Genomic DNA, 14,813 nt, shown 5'->3' on the forward strand with positions numbered 1-14,813 from the left:
AGGCCTGTGGCCCGTTTTACACCTCTGGCGTAGTTGCATCTTCCTTTATAATTTTAGGGTGGCTTGCACTGCTTATGTAAAAGATGCTACTCAAATGATCATACGGATTTAGACAATTATGATAGATTGAACAAGCATATTCCAAATCTGTTCACCATTAGTAGGCAATAGACAGCAACAAAAGACGAGAGTTGGGAGTTGGCTCAAACCTAAGAAAAAAGGGCAACCCAAATGAAGAACAATAATATTACTGATTGAAGGCGAGCAACAATTTAAATTAAGTATACGGGAGCAGCCACAAAGATAATTTGTGACGCAGAACAATACGGTTAGTTCCGACAGTCCTACGCCCATAACTTTTTAACTCAAAACAAACTATTTTACAAGCAAATTCCCTAGATCTTCAAATTAAAACCCAAAAAAAAGTTGAAGGAAAAAAATGCCACCTCAAAGGCCACCAACTATACCCGGTGTACCACCCGTCATCAAAATCCTCTTATCTACGTCTACAATTACACAGGAGTTGTATATAAAAAGCCATCACCTTCTCTCAAATCAAGTAGGTATCATCATGATGAGAAAGGCCTAGAAAGAACAAAGGGCGCAAATTGGGTGTCAGAACATAAAAACACACTACACTAAGAATACACTTGCTCCCTTTCCCAAACCCACAATGGGAAAAATAATATAGCCGAAACCAATCCAGTCCTACAGAGGGAACCTCAATGAAAGCTTCGTTTTTTTCCCTCTCGGATATGCAGTCCGGCATCATCATGTCGAGTTCCACAATGGAATTGTGGCAGGAATCTGTTGTGGCGAGAAGCAAGTGCAATTCCCCCAACATGCTGGCGGAGGATTAACTGCTCTTTACTAGTTGTATATTTTAACAGGCTTCTCATATGTGTAACGGTTCTGCAATGTTTCGGGCAAAATCATTTGACGAGAACAAAAAATGTAGAGAGATTATTTCAACCCTAAACTGGTTTCAGCATGAGCAAGACTGCATCATGATGCTTTCACACCCCAATTGAATAAACAAATAGACAACTATATAACAAGTAATCAGTATGCAAAACTAAACAATCTGAAGCTCCTAAACAATGGGAACCTTAAAGGACCCATCTGAATGCATCACAAATAACCATAAGGAGATATTTCTAGTAATTTGCAGATATCAGGAAAGTCGTAGAATACTAGTAAATTACCTGATTTACTGCATAAGCCCTCTTGGGAGTATTATCTGAGTGCTCCAATCCAAGGTATTGCTCCCAAGCAGCATACACATCTTTTCTCTGAAAAATATTGATCCAAGGACATCAATTTATCTAAAAGAAAAATAGTTAAGTAAAAATACTTATCACAACAATTCTATTTATTTAGAGCCCGTTTGGTACCATAGCAATTTGGGGATTTTTAGCGGGGGAAAAAATATAAACATGTTAGGCAAACACCATTTTGTTTTAAAAATAAGTTTCTCTTAGGTACTAAGGACAAATAAAATTAATAAGAAAATAACAATAATAATAAAACGCACCTGAAACCGAGTAAATACTACGTCAGAGTCCTGTAGGTACTCTGGACGACCCAATGACATAAACGCAAATTTCCACTGGGCAAAACCAAAAGAGGGAAAATGATAAAGTCAATTCATAACTGAACATGTAATGTCTTTATGAGAAAAAGGCACAGAATTTCATTAATCTAATGCCTGAAATGTAGGGTGCTACCCAGAGCAAGTAATGTAGGGGGAAACAAAATACCTTCGAGAATTCCTCATCTGCAATTTGTAATTTCTTTTGTATTCGTAATTTAACATCCGCCAAAGTTTCAGTTTCATGGATAACCATAAAAAATGGTTCCCCAAAATTTTGTGCTTGCTGGAGAAGAAACAGAACATACACAAACATCAGAACCTAAACATGCATGTTTCTGTTCTTAATCGCAATCCTCTATTATGAAAACCAACTAGCTTCAAACAAAAAAGGGGCAATTAACAATTCATCGACAATTAATTACCATTTGATTCTGTGCAGAGTCTTTCGTAAAATGACAAACATGAATCAAGCGATCCTGCGGGCATATGTTCTTCTCTTCCTCGGGGATCTGAGAAACAATGAAGATGTGAAATTAACATCAAGAACAAAGACAATACTCTAAAGACAAGGGTGGGACTTCATTTGAGCTTAATTACAAAAGAGGATATCTGTTTAATTAATAAACTCTTCAGTTACCCAAAAAAAGTTCCTACGAAAGAGACAAGGAAAAAATAGAAACAAACTTTGGTTTTGAAAAAGAAAAACAAGAAACAGTAGTAACAAGCATGGCCAAAAAAAAAAAAAAAAGAACTTCTATTACTAATTTTGAATTGACAGAACCAAATAAACCAAAATGCAATAGTTCACCTTGGCACAAAGAATGTACACCTCCATCCCTAAACAAAATCTTAATTGCGAATTAAGAGAACGCCAATAAATTAATCTTGAGAAAATAGCAATAACATCATACTTTTAAGCTAGTAGATCACAGTTAGATACGACACAAAGGCATGCATTGTCTACACCATTATACTTATAGATTTCCCCATGCAACTTTTTGTACCCATGATGTGATGCAGGAGGACCATTAATATAGTCTTTTATAAGTTAGTCTATTATCGGGTCTGACAATACCCTTAATATGAAAACTAAAAGAAACTTAGTTAAAATAGACCCGATAATAGACTAACTTATAAAAGACTATATTAATGGTCCTCCTGCATCATGATGTCTATTGTCCATATACACAGATCATAGAACATAAGCAAATAAAACATCCAACAGCTCAACCGGGAGGGGGAGTGTTTTGAAAGATGGAGAATGCACTTGCCTCCTCCGCCCGCAATGTCCAGTACTGGTCATTTATATTCTCAATCTTTTCATTAGGAGGGAAGATCTGCAAGGATGAGATAGCAGAATCATAGGTCACACAGGTGAAAACTAAAATCAAATAATCGGTCCAAAGTTAGACAACTGCACTGACAAAATCAGCCACAGAGACTAGCAATACAGTAGGAAGCATAACTCTTTACCACATCAATCATTTGACCTTAGAAAAACCAAAAACAACAATAGTTGTCATCATACTGATGACAAACCCATTACCTTATAAATCTTGTGATAGAAAACTTCAAGTAGTCTAAGTTCAGCATTTGGATGGGACAACTCTACCTGTTTAAGGATCCACAAGAAAAGTAAATTTACAATGCGCAGAGATAAAGAATAAGCTAAGACAACAAGAACATCCATAGAATCTATAGACACATCCTTTAGCTTAACAAAAATAATGGCTATCACCAAATAATGACTAAGATATGTTCCTAAATACAAACTAAGATGATCTCTAACACTTGATCAATAACAACCATAAACTCGGGAAAAAAATACATAGGGCAACCACTATGAAACTCCTTCCCAGAAAATAGATTGAAAAAAAAAACAAGAGAAAGTATATTAGATAATATGACCTAGCGGTAGAGTTACAAGGATGCAACTTAGAGGTCACATGTGGAGGTAATGTCTGCATACATCTTGTTTGTTCCCAACCCCGCCCACTATGGGAGGCTAGGAGCCTTGTGTTGTTTACCTAACACATCAATCTAGGAAACACTTGTACTTCAATCTAGCTAAAGCTAGTTCTTCAATTATAAACAACAATGCATACGGCAGGAAAAAAAAATTCTTTAATAAGGTAAAAGAGAGACTAATCAGACCAAGTAAATGACATGAATGATAAGTTCAAGTAATACAGACTAGGAAGGAAGCCCCTGCTGACGAATAATCTTACTATAAATTAAAAACCCTTATCTACAGCAGATAAAATTTGAAATAACTCAAGTTTACCTTTGTTTTTAGTTCATTAATCACATCTCCGACAGTGCTCTGCTTAGGTAACCTAATATTGTGAATAACAACCTGAAAAAAGTTCAGAAAATATTATGATGGAAAGCTGCGAAATATAGATATAAGTCATAGAGAAAAAAGAAAACAGAGGATGACAGATTCTCCAAATACCTCATCTTTTGTTGCATGATGGAACGCAACTTTCAAAGCTTTTAAACCTTGCAATTCCGGAAGAGGAATGTCCAAAACTTCATAGTACAAAATATCGGAGCTCTGAAGAAAGAAAATTGCAATGAATATTCTAACCATAAAAATGATATTAAGAAGAAAACTAAGAGCTCTATCCAAGTCACAACAACCTGATTGTAGTGGACTAACATATCTGGCAAATGCTCAAGTGATCGATATCTGATGGACTGGGGCTTAGGTTGCTGCGAGTAGCAGTTATGAGCTGTAAGTCTGATTTTGGAAGGATCATCCAGACCAATATGACGAGCCACTCTCTCCACCACGTCATCATAGGTATGCAACTTTGACCTTCAAGATCATCAATAAAGATGATTGAAGTCCAGAGAAGTTAATAACAACAGCAGCAACAACAGCAAAAAAAAGTATTCCAGTGATATGGAAGAATGATTTAGAAAAGAAATACTCACAGCTCTAGAGAGAAATCATCCTCTTTTGGTTTGTCCAAAGATCGAAAATGAACCATCTAGCAAGTATGAAACAGTACAATATTAAACAAACCAACAATTTGAACAATAAAAGGAATAACCCTTGATCATACCATGACAGCAGCAAATTATAATGCCAAATTTATAAATTAGTATAAGATAATGCAAAAGAAAATTGATTCCAGCTAACTTAATCATCAGTCATGTAATTGAATTAACCTACATATTAAATAACCTAAAAACCGCACAAACCTAGCCAGGAATTTGAATATTCTAGAGGTAACTCTCCTCTCACATACTCTAGCAATATTCTACCTGGCGATTGTGCACATACTCCAAAAATGAAGGCACGTCCGGATATCTAAACCCTATTTCACTTTCAAGATGAGAACATTTCTGAAAGCAAATGATGTCACCATCTTCAATCTGCAAATAGAGTAACCAGAGTGTAATTAACTTCACCATAAGCAAATTTACAGAAAATCCATTATGAGAACCAGAGGCCATTTCACAAGGAATCCCCATACTACTAAGCGGCATATACCTGACTTAATCGAAATGATGTCTTCTTATCAATGTGTTCACACATGACGGTAGGCTCAAACTTAATTTCCTGAGAATTCAATAACAAGGAAATAGATAATTAAGATTACACAATTATAATCATGCCAACAAACATGGTACATGATGAGGATTGGCAGGAGGAAAACGTAAGTAAATAGCTCCAGTGCACAAGCCTCGTACAGTGGGCGGGCGGGTCTGGGACAGATAAAATGTATGCAAACTTTACTCCTACATAACATGTGGAAAGGCTGTTTCCAAGAATTGAACTTGTGACTTCTAGGTTGCACCATTGCAACTCTACCAATGGGTCACATGTTCCCTAAGTGAGGAAAACAAACATCAAAATAGAGAGTAAACAATTTAATGGGCAACAGACCTCATAAAATTCTATTTCTTCATCCGGAGCAAAGCCAGCCATTTGATTTAGTTTCGATAATATTTCTATTGGCTTCCCAGTATTCTTTACAAAGAGCCTCCCAACATATCTAGCAGCATGACAGAAACCATCATGTCATAAAGCATTAAAAGCAGAAAGCAAGAATAAGGAGATAGGTAACAAGATACCGTAATTCTTCTCTCTCAGGGTTATAAAGCTTGAAGAAAAGTAGAATGTCCTCTTTAGTTCTGACAGGTGGAGGAATAGGACGTAAATCCTGAAAGTGTTTTACAAAATCAGTTGACAGGGCAAATGTAGTGAAGCAAGCCAGTGTTTAAAATATATATAGTGGCAAGACAGTGTTACCAGCCCAAGCTCTACTTCCAAAAATAACTTAAGTTCAGCGTTGTGTGCCTTGATTGTTACCTCCCGCAATTGTCCAACCTACAACCACCAAATGCCTCTCCCGTTAATTAACATGGTTGATAGTCCACAAACTTTAGCTGTCTGTTATTTCTCATTTTGGCTACAATGTTGAGCAAACCAATGTCCAAGAATGACAAAGCAGCAAATACAGAATGCTGGGCCCCTAACATATTAGTGAACGAATGGTAGAACTTGCTCCACAATTTTCAATAACATTGAGGATGAAAATATCTTGTAGCCAAAAAAAACTGAACCACAAAAATGTATGTATGTATGTCAAATCCAGTTCACAAGGCCCCAGCCATCACTATGGGAATAGGGAGGGCTGATGAACACAGACCCTCATTGTGTAGGGGTTGTTTCCGTCATCCAAACTGACACATAGGTCGCAATATAAAGAATTTAACACCTCAGCAAAGGTTCACCTCCAAGACAAATACCATATCCAAGTGATAATTTATTTTTTGTCACTATCAGAAAGCATAATCTGATTTAGAACTTTGTCCTTTTTAGCATTTTGCTGCAACATGAGGGAAAAAAAAAGATCTCACAAGAGTGCCCCTTCCTCCCTCACCAGTCACCACACATACACCCCCAACAAAAAAATGTTGAAAAAATGATAGCATGAACAAGATATGTTAGCGGAAGTTGAAAAGTTATTACAGTGTGTGCTTCCTCCAGATGTGTCAATGGTCTATTAGGCCGATAGGTATGATTCTGCCGCTTTGCCCATATCCAAAAACGCTGTAGTTGTACTGGTATGCCAAACTCTTTGGCAACCTCCTCCTGTTAAACAAATTAAAAGTAGAGACCAAAAGCATGGGAACATGAAATCATTTAATGTATTTTCAAGATAAACTCAGTGCTTCCAATATAGCCAATATGATAACTATTCAAAGAACTAAACAATAAAGAGACAATTACTTATAGTCCCAATTGTACTTAAAATTCATTCCACTTTGATGTGGGTTGTTGAGGGAAGCAGATTGTATATACAAGGTGTTGGCTGTCCAACCCCATGTGGATTGTCGCCAACTCAAAAACCAATTCAATTTGGAATTGGTTGCATTAATTAAGTAAAACAAAACTCAAATAAAACAAACATTAGAACAGTAGTGTTAATGCACTTAATTCAGCATTATTGTTGTTTCGGCCATGAACTCTATAAATAGAGATGAAATTAGTTCATTCAAGGAGCCTGCACTCATTACACGATGGCGCAGAGAGTTCAAGTGCACTCCCAGAGAAGTGCAAGTATGAAAGAGTGAGAGATCCATTGGGTGTATTGGGGTTTGAGTGAATGATTCCAAACTGTTGTTCCATTCTTGTTTCTATGGGACCTACCCATAATGTTGTTGTACCCATTATTCTTTTAAGTTGGACTACAGTCCCGTGATTTTTTCACTGTTAAGGGTTTTCCACACAAAAAAACTAGTGTCCATTAGTGTTATTTTATTTGGAATTAATTTCCTCGGTACAATTATTTTGGCAATAATCCCAACACAGGGGTATACTGCTTCAGTGAAATTAACTAGAAGATTGAGTTAAAAATGGTTCAATTTCAGTTCCAAAAAAGAGTTAGAAATAGTTCAATGTTCAAGGGTGCATGTGTAATTATGCCAAAAAGAAATGCATTGGGAACCAACATCATCTGCAATCAGTTCACAAACTCAGCTCTTAAAAAACAAACAATAATTATAATTTGGAAAGAAAAAAAACACAAGGAATAATCAAATCGCCTATAAATTATAACTTCCAAAAATTGAGGGTACTTGAGCCTTAAAATTTCCGACTCAAGTAACAAGAATGACACTAAACAGAGTAAGTAACAGTTTGAAAAAAGAAAAGAGTAAAATAGCAACCTAAACCTAGGGCAATCCAGGAAACTTTCAGTAACTGATGCTAAGCTTATGAAACAAAACCAACGCAGTCAGCTAAACACGCTTTATGAAAAATTCCTGAACCAGCACAATTATAGATCATTGCTAAGCAAATGAACAAGCTCAAACAAAAAACTTAAAGTTTATTGGATAAAAAAGCCAACTGGAACAAAGGTGTTCACAGCTTGATAGGGCACATAATATTCTTTTGGTATTCACGAACAAGCACGATAATTCATCCATGAACAATCTCAATTACTATTTAATGAATGGACTAATTATGCATTCAAGAACAGATTCCCATACTCATTCACAAACAAGAGTGAACAGTATGATCCTCGGCTTGCCTTTGTCTACACCCATAAATGCAGCCCTAGAAAAGCTATTAAACAAGTTTGAGCTCATTAGAAGACAAAAGACCAAAGCTTAGGTGGTATTTCTAAAACTTGATTAGAGCTTGAGCTCAATGAAGTGCTTGTAAAGACGCATCAATCCCAACAAAACAAAAAAAAAATCAGAACCACTACTCAATAAGGCTATTAGCTATATTTTTGAAAACTATTATCTAATGAAATTTCTCAAAAAAAGAAATCGAGCTGCTTTTCCTAAGCCCATGACCAATTTCCTTTGAAAGGAAAATCAATCAGATAAATATTAAACGCCATCACCTCACAACAAAAACCATTGAGGGTAAGAGTACCTTAAATATACTAAAAGATGTCTGTTTTTGAATCCGGAAACTACGAACTTTCTCATGATCTACAAGATCAAAATATATATCCCTTCCTATCTGCTCCATGAGGTCCTCATCTCGTGCAACCTAATGCATCAAAGATGAATTTAATTATAAGTTGACAATAAACAAACAATACAAAGAAAACAGAAAAATAACAATGAAATGAACAAAAGAAGAGCTAAGAAATTGCAACCTTTATCATAGTAAAAAGGTGAGCCTGTGCTTTATATCTTTTCCTGTCCTCCTTCTCTTCTTGCTCCTTTTTCAACCTTATCTGGAATGATGGGTTAACAAAGCTGATATCAGTCAGGATCCGGACTCAAAAAGTCCACAGAAAACTTGATATGTAGTTGTATAAACTATAAGTAAAAGAGTAAAACCAAGTAACGTACCCTCAAATGTTCAGCAATGTCTTTCTCGTCAACATCACAAATTATTTTGTCCTTGTCACTTTCACGTATATACACAAGCATGTATGCATTGGAGTATTTTGTGAATTTAAACGGAGTATTATTAAAGCCAGGATTGGTCTGTGACAGCTGTTGACATAGCACAACAAACAAAGGTCAGTTTCATATTAAGTCAAGTATAACCACACGATTTGAAATACATGCTCTGAAAACATTACCTCTTCCTCACCACCATACTGCTCTTCTAATGCCCTCTTCATATCTTCTTTAGTCACCCGTTCATCGTCAAATTTAAACCTAAATGAAAACCAAAAATGATCAATCAATAAGATATTGAAGAATAAAAAAGCCCTTGAAAAAAATGCACACGGAAAGGAAAAAACAATATATATTATGTGATATAATTGTTCTAATAAAACTTTAGACCTTATTCCAATATCTCCCTTTTATGGTTCCAATAACCTAACCAAACAGTCTCTCAGAAATAACCATTTTCTTAAAAAAGGATAAAAATATGGCCATAAAGACTGTTTTTAGAGAGAGTTATAGTTAAATCTAAAAACACAAAAAATAAAAAATCAACGAGCCTACAACAGACAAAATCAGGGAGAGGGATATCAGAATGCATAAGATGCATACCATTGATCTGAGAGGGTAGGCCTGATAAAAGCGTAGTAATGTCCACCATGCACCCCTCCACTATGAACCAAGACACTGAAGGAGGACAAGAATGTATTTAGTTAGAAGCATAATCCATAAGCAAGCACAACAATGCTCCATCTACAGCACCACAAATTCAACAGCATTGCTTACCACTACAAACAAAACTATATCTAAGAATGCATGTTTTCCATTTTTAATTTTGCCAATCTCCTCAACTATTAAACAAATATTCATATGAAACTATTGAATGGTTACATTACCACTCCCTCTGTTCATACCAATTTATCCCAATACCAGATATGCAGTACATGATTTTATTTTTTTTTGAGCTGAATATATATATAAAAAAAAAAAAACCCACCAAAACTTATGCCACACAGACCAGAACAACACAGATCAAGTAACAAAGAAACCCAAAGCGGTCTATCTTAATAAAGCCATACTAAGTCACCCAAGCAATTTGATTAATGAACTCCTCAAGTAAATCATACAAACATCCCAATGGAAAGTCGGCCGTAAATCAACCAATACCTGTGAAGTGTGTAAAGATTGCGTACGCTCCGATCTGCATCAGGCGATAGATACTTTCCATTTTCTCTATCAAGGTCAAGTTGAAGCGGAAATTCATAGCGATCGTTTATCTAAACCATTAAAAACATATATCAAAAGGGAATAAATAAGAACTGGCACATCAATTTTCTGTTAGAAACTCCCAACTCAAAGCAGGCTTAACATGCTCAAAATAGAAGTAAAAGTAACATAAAGTAAATACTCAGTGTTCAAAAATTAAATAAGTACAACATTTTTATGGAAATTACCACACAAAATGATACAAGACAAAAAGGCTAAACCAGTTTATCATACCAACCTTCACCATAGTATCCCGCATAAAATCATATTCAAACCGCTTGAGCTGAAGTTGAAGAACTGGAGGGAAGTCAATAAACAAGACACCCTTCCTAGCATCCTGAAATCGACATAATTTCCCACATATACCATAAGATCCATCTCAAGGAATCTATCTTAAGCTCCACAAAAAAATGATAAAAGCAGCCATGTTGTGGGAGGTGGAGTATCAAATGAGTAAATGTTCAAAACACTCAACCGCAACATGAAGCTATATTAGAAAGATTCCAGGAGTCAGCCGGGAACCTCAAAGTCCTTTTGGCTGAAAGCCTGAAAGTAACCAGTTCCCTTCTGATTTCTTCACACCAGCAGAGTTGAGGCAAGAACAACTTGTTAAGGGGAAAAACATAACAGAACTCCTCTTTGAACATAATAGTACAGATTCACTACAATTTGAAGAAAACACCAACACAGGTATGAAAGAAGTACACTCTCTTTTTTAAAAGAAAAAAAGAAAAGAAAAGAACTGCACTCTCATACTTCATTCTTCACAAGCAACTCAGGCGTGTCACAATATTAACAGCGCACAGGCAACTCCCATACTCTGGTAGTCTGGTTCACAACAAATCAAAAGAACATACTAACCTGCAAACCATGCTCTTCAGCATGGTATTTGTTGTCGCCCTCAAGACGTTCAACTTCAACATACTTATCAAAAGAAGCATAAACATCGCGGCAGCCTGTGACATCAAGCTGGAGATCTGCCATTGATATGAACATTTGAATATCATATCAGACACTGATATTACACTCCCTACCCCAAAAAACTAAGGTCTAATCATGCCATGCGTACCATAAAATGATTCCTTTCTCGTAGATTTGTAGTCCACATTGATGCATTCAATATAATTCATATGGTGACCCTCAAATAATTGTTGTATTGTTCCCTCCACAACAGTACCCTGGAAGGAAAGAACAAAGATCACTAATTTGACACAACCAACTCGTGCCAGAGCTGTGAACTTTTCATACCTTCATTTTATCTTCAAGCTTCTCACACAGCACTCTGTTGAGTTCTTGCACATCATGTTGCATGAATGAGTCATATGTATCCCATCCGAAAGATTTGGTCAATTCCTTCGTTGCAACACTGGTGTCATTATATTGAAGCTTATAGAACAAACTCTGAAGAGCCAAAGGAATACTTCCTGTAGGCATGTCATTTTCAGTCGTTGGCATGTGGTACACAGCCTGAAATATGAAGTAAGAAAATTACTGTTTCCCTTCAGGTAAAAGTTAAAACAATTATAAAGATTCAAATGACAACAAGCCTGACCTTCCTGAAGTAAGGAATATGATAGAGAGTTTGTAAGAGAGAGTTCATGTAGCAAGTTGCCCCTTGGTTCTTGAGACCAACATAGCCAGTCTCTTTCTTAGAATCATATGCCCAATAGTCCATAATCTTACGAACAGCTACCTCAGCTTCGATAACAACTGTATCATTCACAAGATATCCTCTACTGGGATCATAAAGTTCATTGAGAGGCATGAATGAAGTAAATCCCCAGTCGCTCTCCCGAACATTAAACTGATGCTGCGTGTCTGCATTAAAAAAGGTGTTTAAAACTGATCCCAATTACCATATAGCTAATAATCAGGCAATACATTAGTGGTCAAATGGGAGGAAGTAAGGTAGAAACAGGAAACTCATAACAATATAACCGTATAAACCATCACAACTCTTACTGGAACACCAGATAACACCAGAAAAATCAAATCAAGCTAAATTTTTAAACAATGCACCTAAAGATCATGGATCCAAACCCAGACATATGAGGATCCCTCTTTATTGCCTCCCAGTGGCACACCAGCTAGATTAGTTTCAAATAATTTTGAACAAATCCGATCACGTAAAAAATATTTGTTTCATTTAAATTCAGTCAGACCTCTAGATCAATAGCTCTATCAAGCAGTCCCATTCTAATTGCAAATAGGAATAACAAGATTTAGATGGAGTATAAAAATAACTGCTGCAGGATGAAATTCTTCTCAAGTTCCATGAGTTTTTTCTTCATAAGCTTTCCTACTCCAAAAGAGTACTATCAAAGACATGCTATTTCCCTCCATAAGTGTTATTACCAAAGCCAAGTAGCACATAAAAAAGTATATTTGCTTCTCCTTCCCCCAATTTAAGTGAAGGGCATTCCAAGCCAAATCAATAGCCATCAGTTAATGCTAATTACTTAAATATCAAGTTCTAAACATCAATGTACAACAGTGCAGTAAAAGAAGATATTATAAAAAAAAAGGTAAAAAAAACTCTCGAGCACAAGTCTCCCGAACTAGGCGGGGTCGTAGACATACATGAAGTACAAAGACTTTACCACACATAATATGTGGAAAGGCTGTTTCTAGGAATTGAACATGTCTAGGTTGCACCATTGCAACTCTGCTACTGGGCCACATATTCACAAGTAAACAAAATACTACAAAAAATTACTCCCAAGTTCTGTAACATAAAAATCCCTTGTAAGAAATATCATGATTTCATCGTCAATGCATAACAAGATATATGAAGTTATCATAACACCTTGTCAAAGAAATGTATCATAATACAACAAAATAATCTCAAGTTCTGTGATATACGAGTCCATTTTTCGAACATCTAACATTATGAATAAAAATCGCAGCTAAGAAAAACAAAGAATAGAACAATAGAACAGAAACAAAACAAAAAAAAAAAACAACCTTTTCTAATCGAGTATTTGTTATGAATTTGATTAACAACAGCCAAGCTAAACTGTGCATATCTACTCCATCCATAGGGCAGCGTGGGGGAATCAGCAACGTCTAAATACATGGATAAGTGGTCCACATTGTTGCCCTTAGGAAAAATAAGAACACGCCTGCATAATCGGAATCCAAAACCAGATATGACATATCAAATGCCAAAGAAAAACAAACAAATTAATGCATTCTGTGGTGTGAACATGAGTACCATCAAGGAAAGCAATAATTAAATTACCATTTGTAACCACCCACGACGAATATATCAGAGTAGTGCTTCTTCGTGTTCAACCTCAAGAAATTTTCTAAAGTCCATGTGAATTTCATGGATGGAGGGTCCTCCACTGGCTGATTTTCCACAGTGGCCGCAGGCTCCACTTGTGCCACTGCTGCCACAACCAAAGCAGAAAGACAAAAGGAACAGATAAGCTAAAAACCCTAGCATCGCAACTGATTAATTACACGTAAAAGAAACACTGGAGATAAAATCCATAAATTGATAGAATTCATTAATCAAATACATCGAGTATCGTTAGTAGCAAAATGTTCCATCGGCTGTGGACCCTCTACCACCAAATCTGAATGGGGCACCAGCATCTCCTCGTCCTCTTGCTGCTGTAAATCCAGAACAGGCAAATTCAGAATCATGATTAAAAAACCCTAACCCAAATTTTCGAAATCAAACGGCAACTCAGTGCAATCACTTTCATTCGACTCCATTTTTTGAAATTAAAATCGGAACAAAATCCCTAGACGATCCGACTAACAAACCTAGAAGTAGCAACACCAAATTACAAAAACAACAAAAACCAAATTACGCAAAAAGGAACAGTAGACATTTCAAGTGAAGAGAAAGCCGGCGTGTACATCTAGCGGTGGAGTCATCAGAGTCATCGGTGGATATGGATGAAAAGCTTCCGATCGTCGAATCTGGTAACCAATATATATAGATGGAGAAAAACTATACACAGAGAGATAAAGAGAGAGAAAGTAAGGGAAAGGAAACGAAGCACGCTGTGCAACAAGAGACGCTTCCGAAAGAACTGGCTGCAGAGAAAAAGGCTTCGAGGCTGTTTTACCGGGAAGAAGGATTGTTAGGAAATTAAGATATAGTTTAGGGGTAATAATGTAATTCTACATAAACTCGTGTGTGTCTGCTTTGAGAACGGTGAATGGAGGGAAGCGAATCCTAGATTGGCACGTCGGATGATAAATTAGGTGACGTAAGAATATGTGATGTGGCAGCCTCATTGAACGGATCACGTGCGTGAGGAGTGGTCGGTGACGCAATTTGTCGGTTCATTTCCTAATACTGATGGGTTTTACTTTTTTTCCCCTTTCCAAGTGTAAATTGATTGGTTTTACTTTTACATGTTTTTAAATTAGAATTAAAGCATACATGTGTTTTAAACTTTGTATTTTAATTAAATTAGGATTTTAGTTTCATATATAGAAAAATTCTATGAGTATTAAAAATTCTAATTCAATTATATTATGATTTTAATTTTTTATATATAATTAATTATTAATGACACATGTCAATTATACAATACTCGAAAGAGAAATTAATTAT

General features: G+C 36.1%; 1 protein-coding gene across 8 annotated transcripts; it reads right to left on the reverse strand.

Moving 5' to 3' along the window:
* Positions 1-224: 224 nt before the first annotated feature.
* Positions 225-14,319, reverse strand: LOC119998397 (ubiquitin carboxyl-terminal hydrolase 13-like). Of its 8 annotated transcripts, none has more exons than XM_038845723.1 (32): positions 14,108-14,319; positions 13,762-13,852; positions 13,479-13,626; positions 13,202-13,359; positions 11,790-12,055; positions 11,486-11,704; positions 11,307-11,415; positions 11,099-11,214; positions 10,476-10,574; positions 10,139-10,248; positions 9,584-9,658; positions 9,163-9,241; positions 8,927-9,073; positions 8,728-8,808; positions 8,499-8,618; positions 6,582-6,704; positions 5,859-5,936; positions 5,681-5,769; positions 5,493-5,601; positions 5,097-5,165; positions 4,868-4,978; positions 4,535-4,590; positions 4,238-4,415; positions 4,050-4,151; positions 3,879-3,950; positions 3,141-3,206; positions 2,866-2,931; positions 2,017-2,103; positions 1,761-1,877; positions 1,535-1,609; positions 1,206-1,292; positions 225-912 (listed from the first exon to the last, which is right to left on the reverse strand). In XM_038845723.1, exons 1-32 carry the CDS (start codon positions 14,132-14,134, stop codon positions 871-873), a joined length of 3,372 nt encoding a protein of 1,123 aa, XP_038701651.1. In that variant the 5' UTR covers positions 14,135-14,319; the 3' UTR covers positions 225-870. The 8 variants fall into 8 exon arrangements, with proteins under 8 accessions (XP_038701651.1, XP_038701650.1, XP_038701649.1 ...); XM_038845722.1 differs by having other exon boundaries at positions 4,235-4,415; XM_038845721.1 differs by having other exon boundaries at positions 13,479-13,629.
* Positions 14,320-14,813: the final 494 nt, after the last annotated feature.

Source organism: Tripterygium wilfordii, chromosome 5 (genome assembly GCF_013401445.1).
Source record: "Tripterygium wilfordii isolate XIE 37 chromosome 5, ASM1340144v1, whole genome shotgun sequence".
NCBI lineage: Eukaryota > Viridiplantae > Streptophyta > Magnoliopsida > Celastrales > Celastraceae > Tripterygium > Tripterygium wilfordii.

Bases quoted from the DNA above. Each gene is read 5' to 3' on its own strand.
- LOC119998397 (XM_038845715.1), bottom strand. From the start codon at position 14,134: ATGACTCTGATGACTCCACCGCTAGAT. The intron at 11,215-11,306 runs GTACGCATGGCA...TATCAATGGCAG, and splicing joins GAGAAAGGAATCATTTTATG to ATCTCCAGCTTGATGTCACA. The intron at 8,619-8,727 runs GTTGCAATTTCT...TTGATGCATTAG, and splicing joins ACCTTTTTACTATGATAAAG to GTTGCACGAGATGAGGACCT.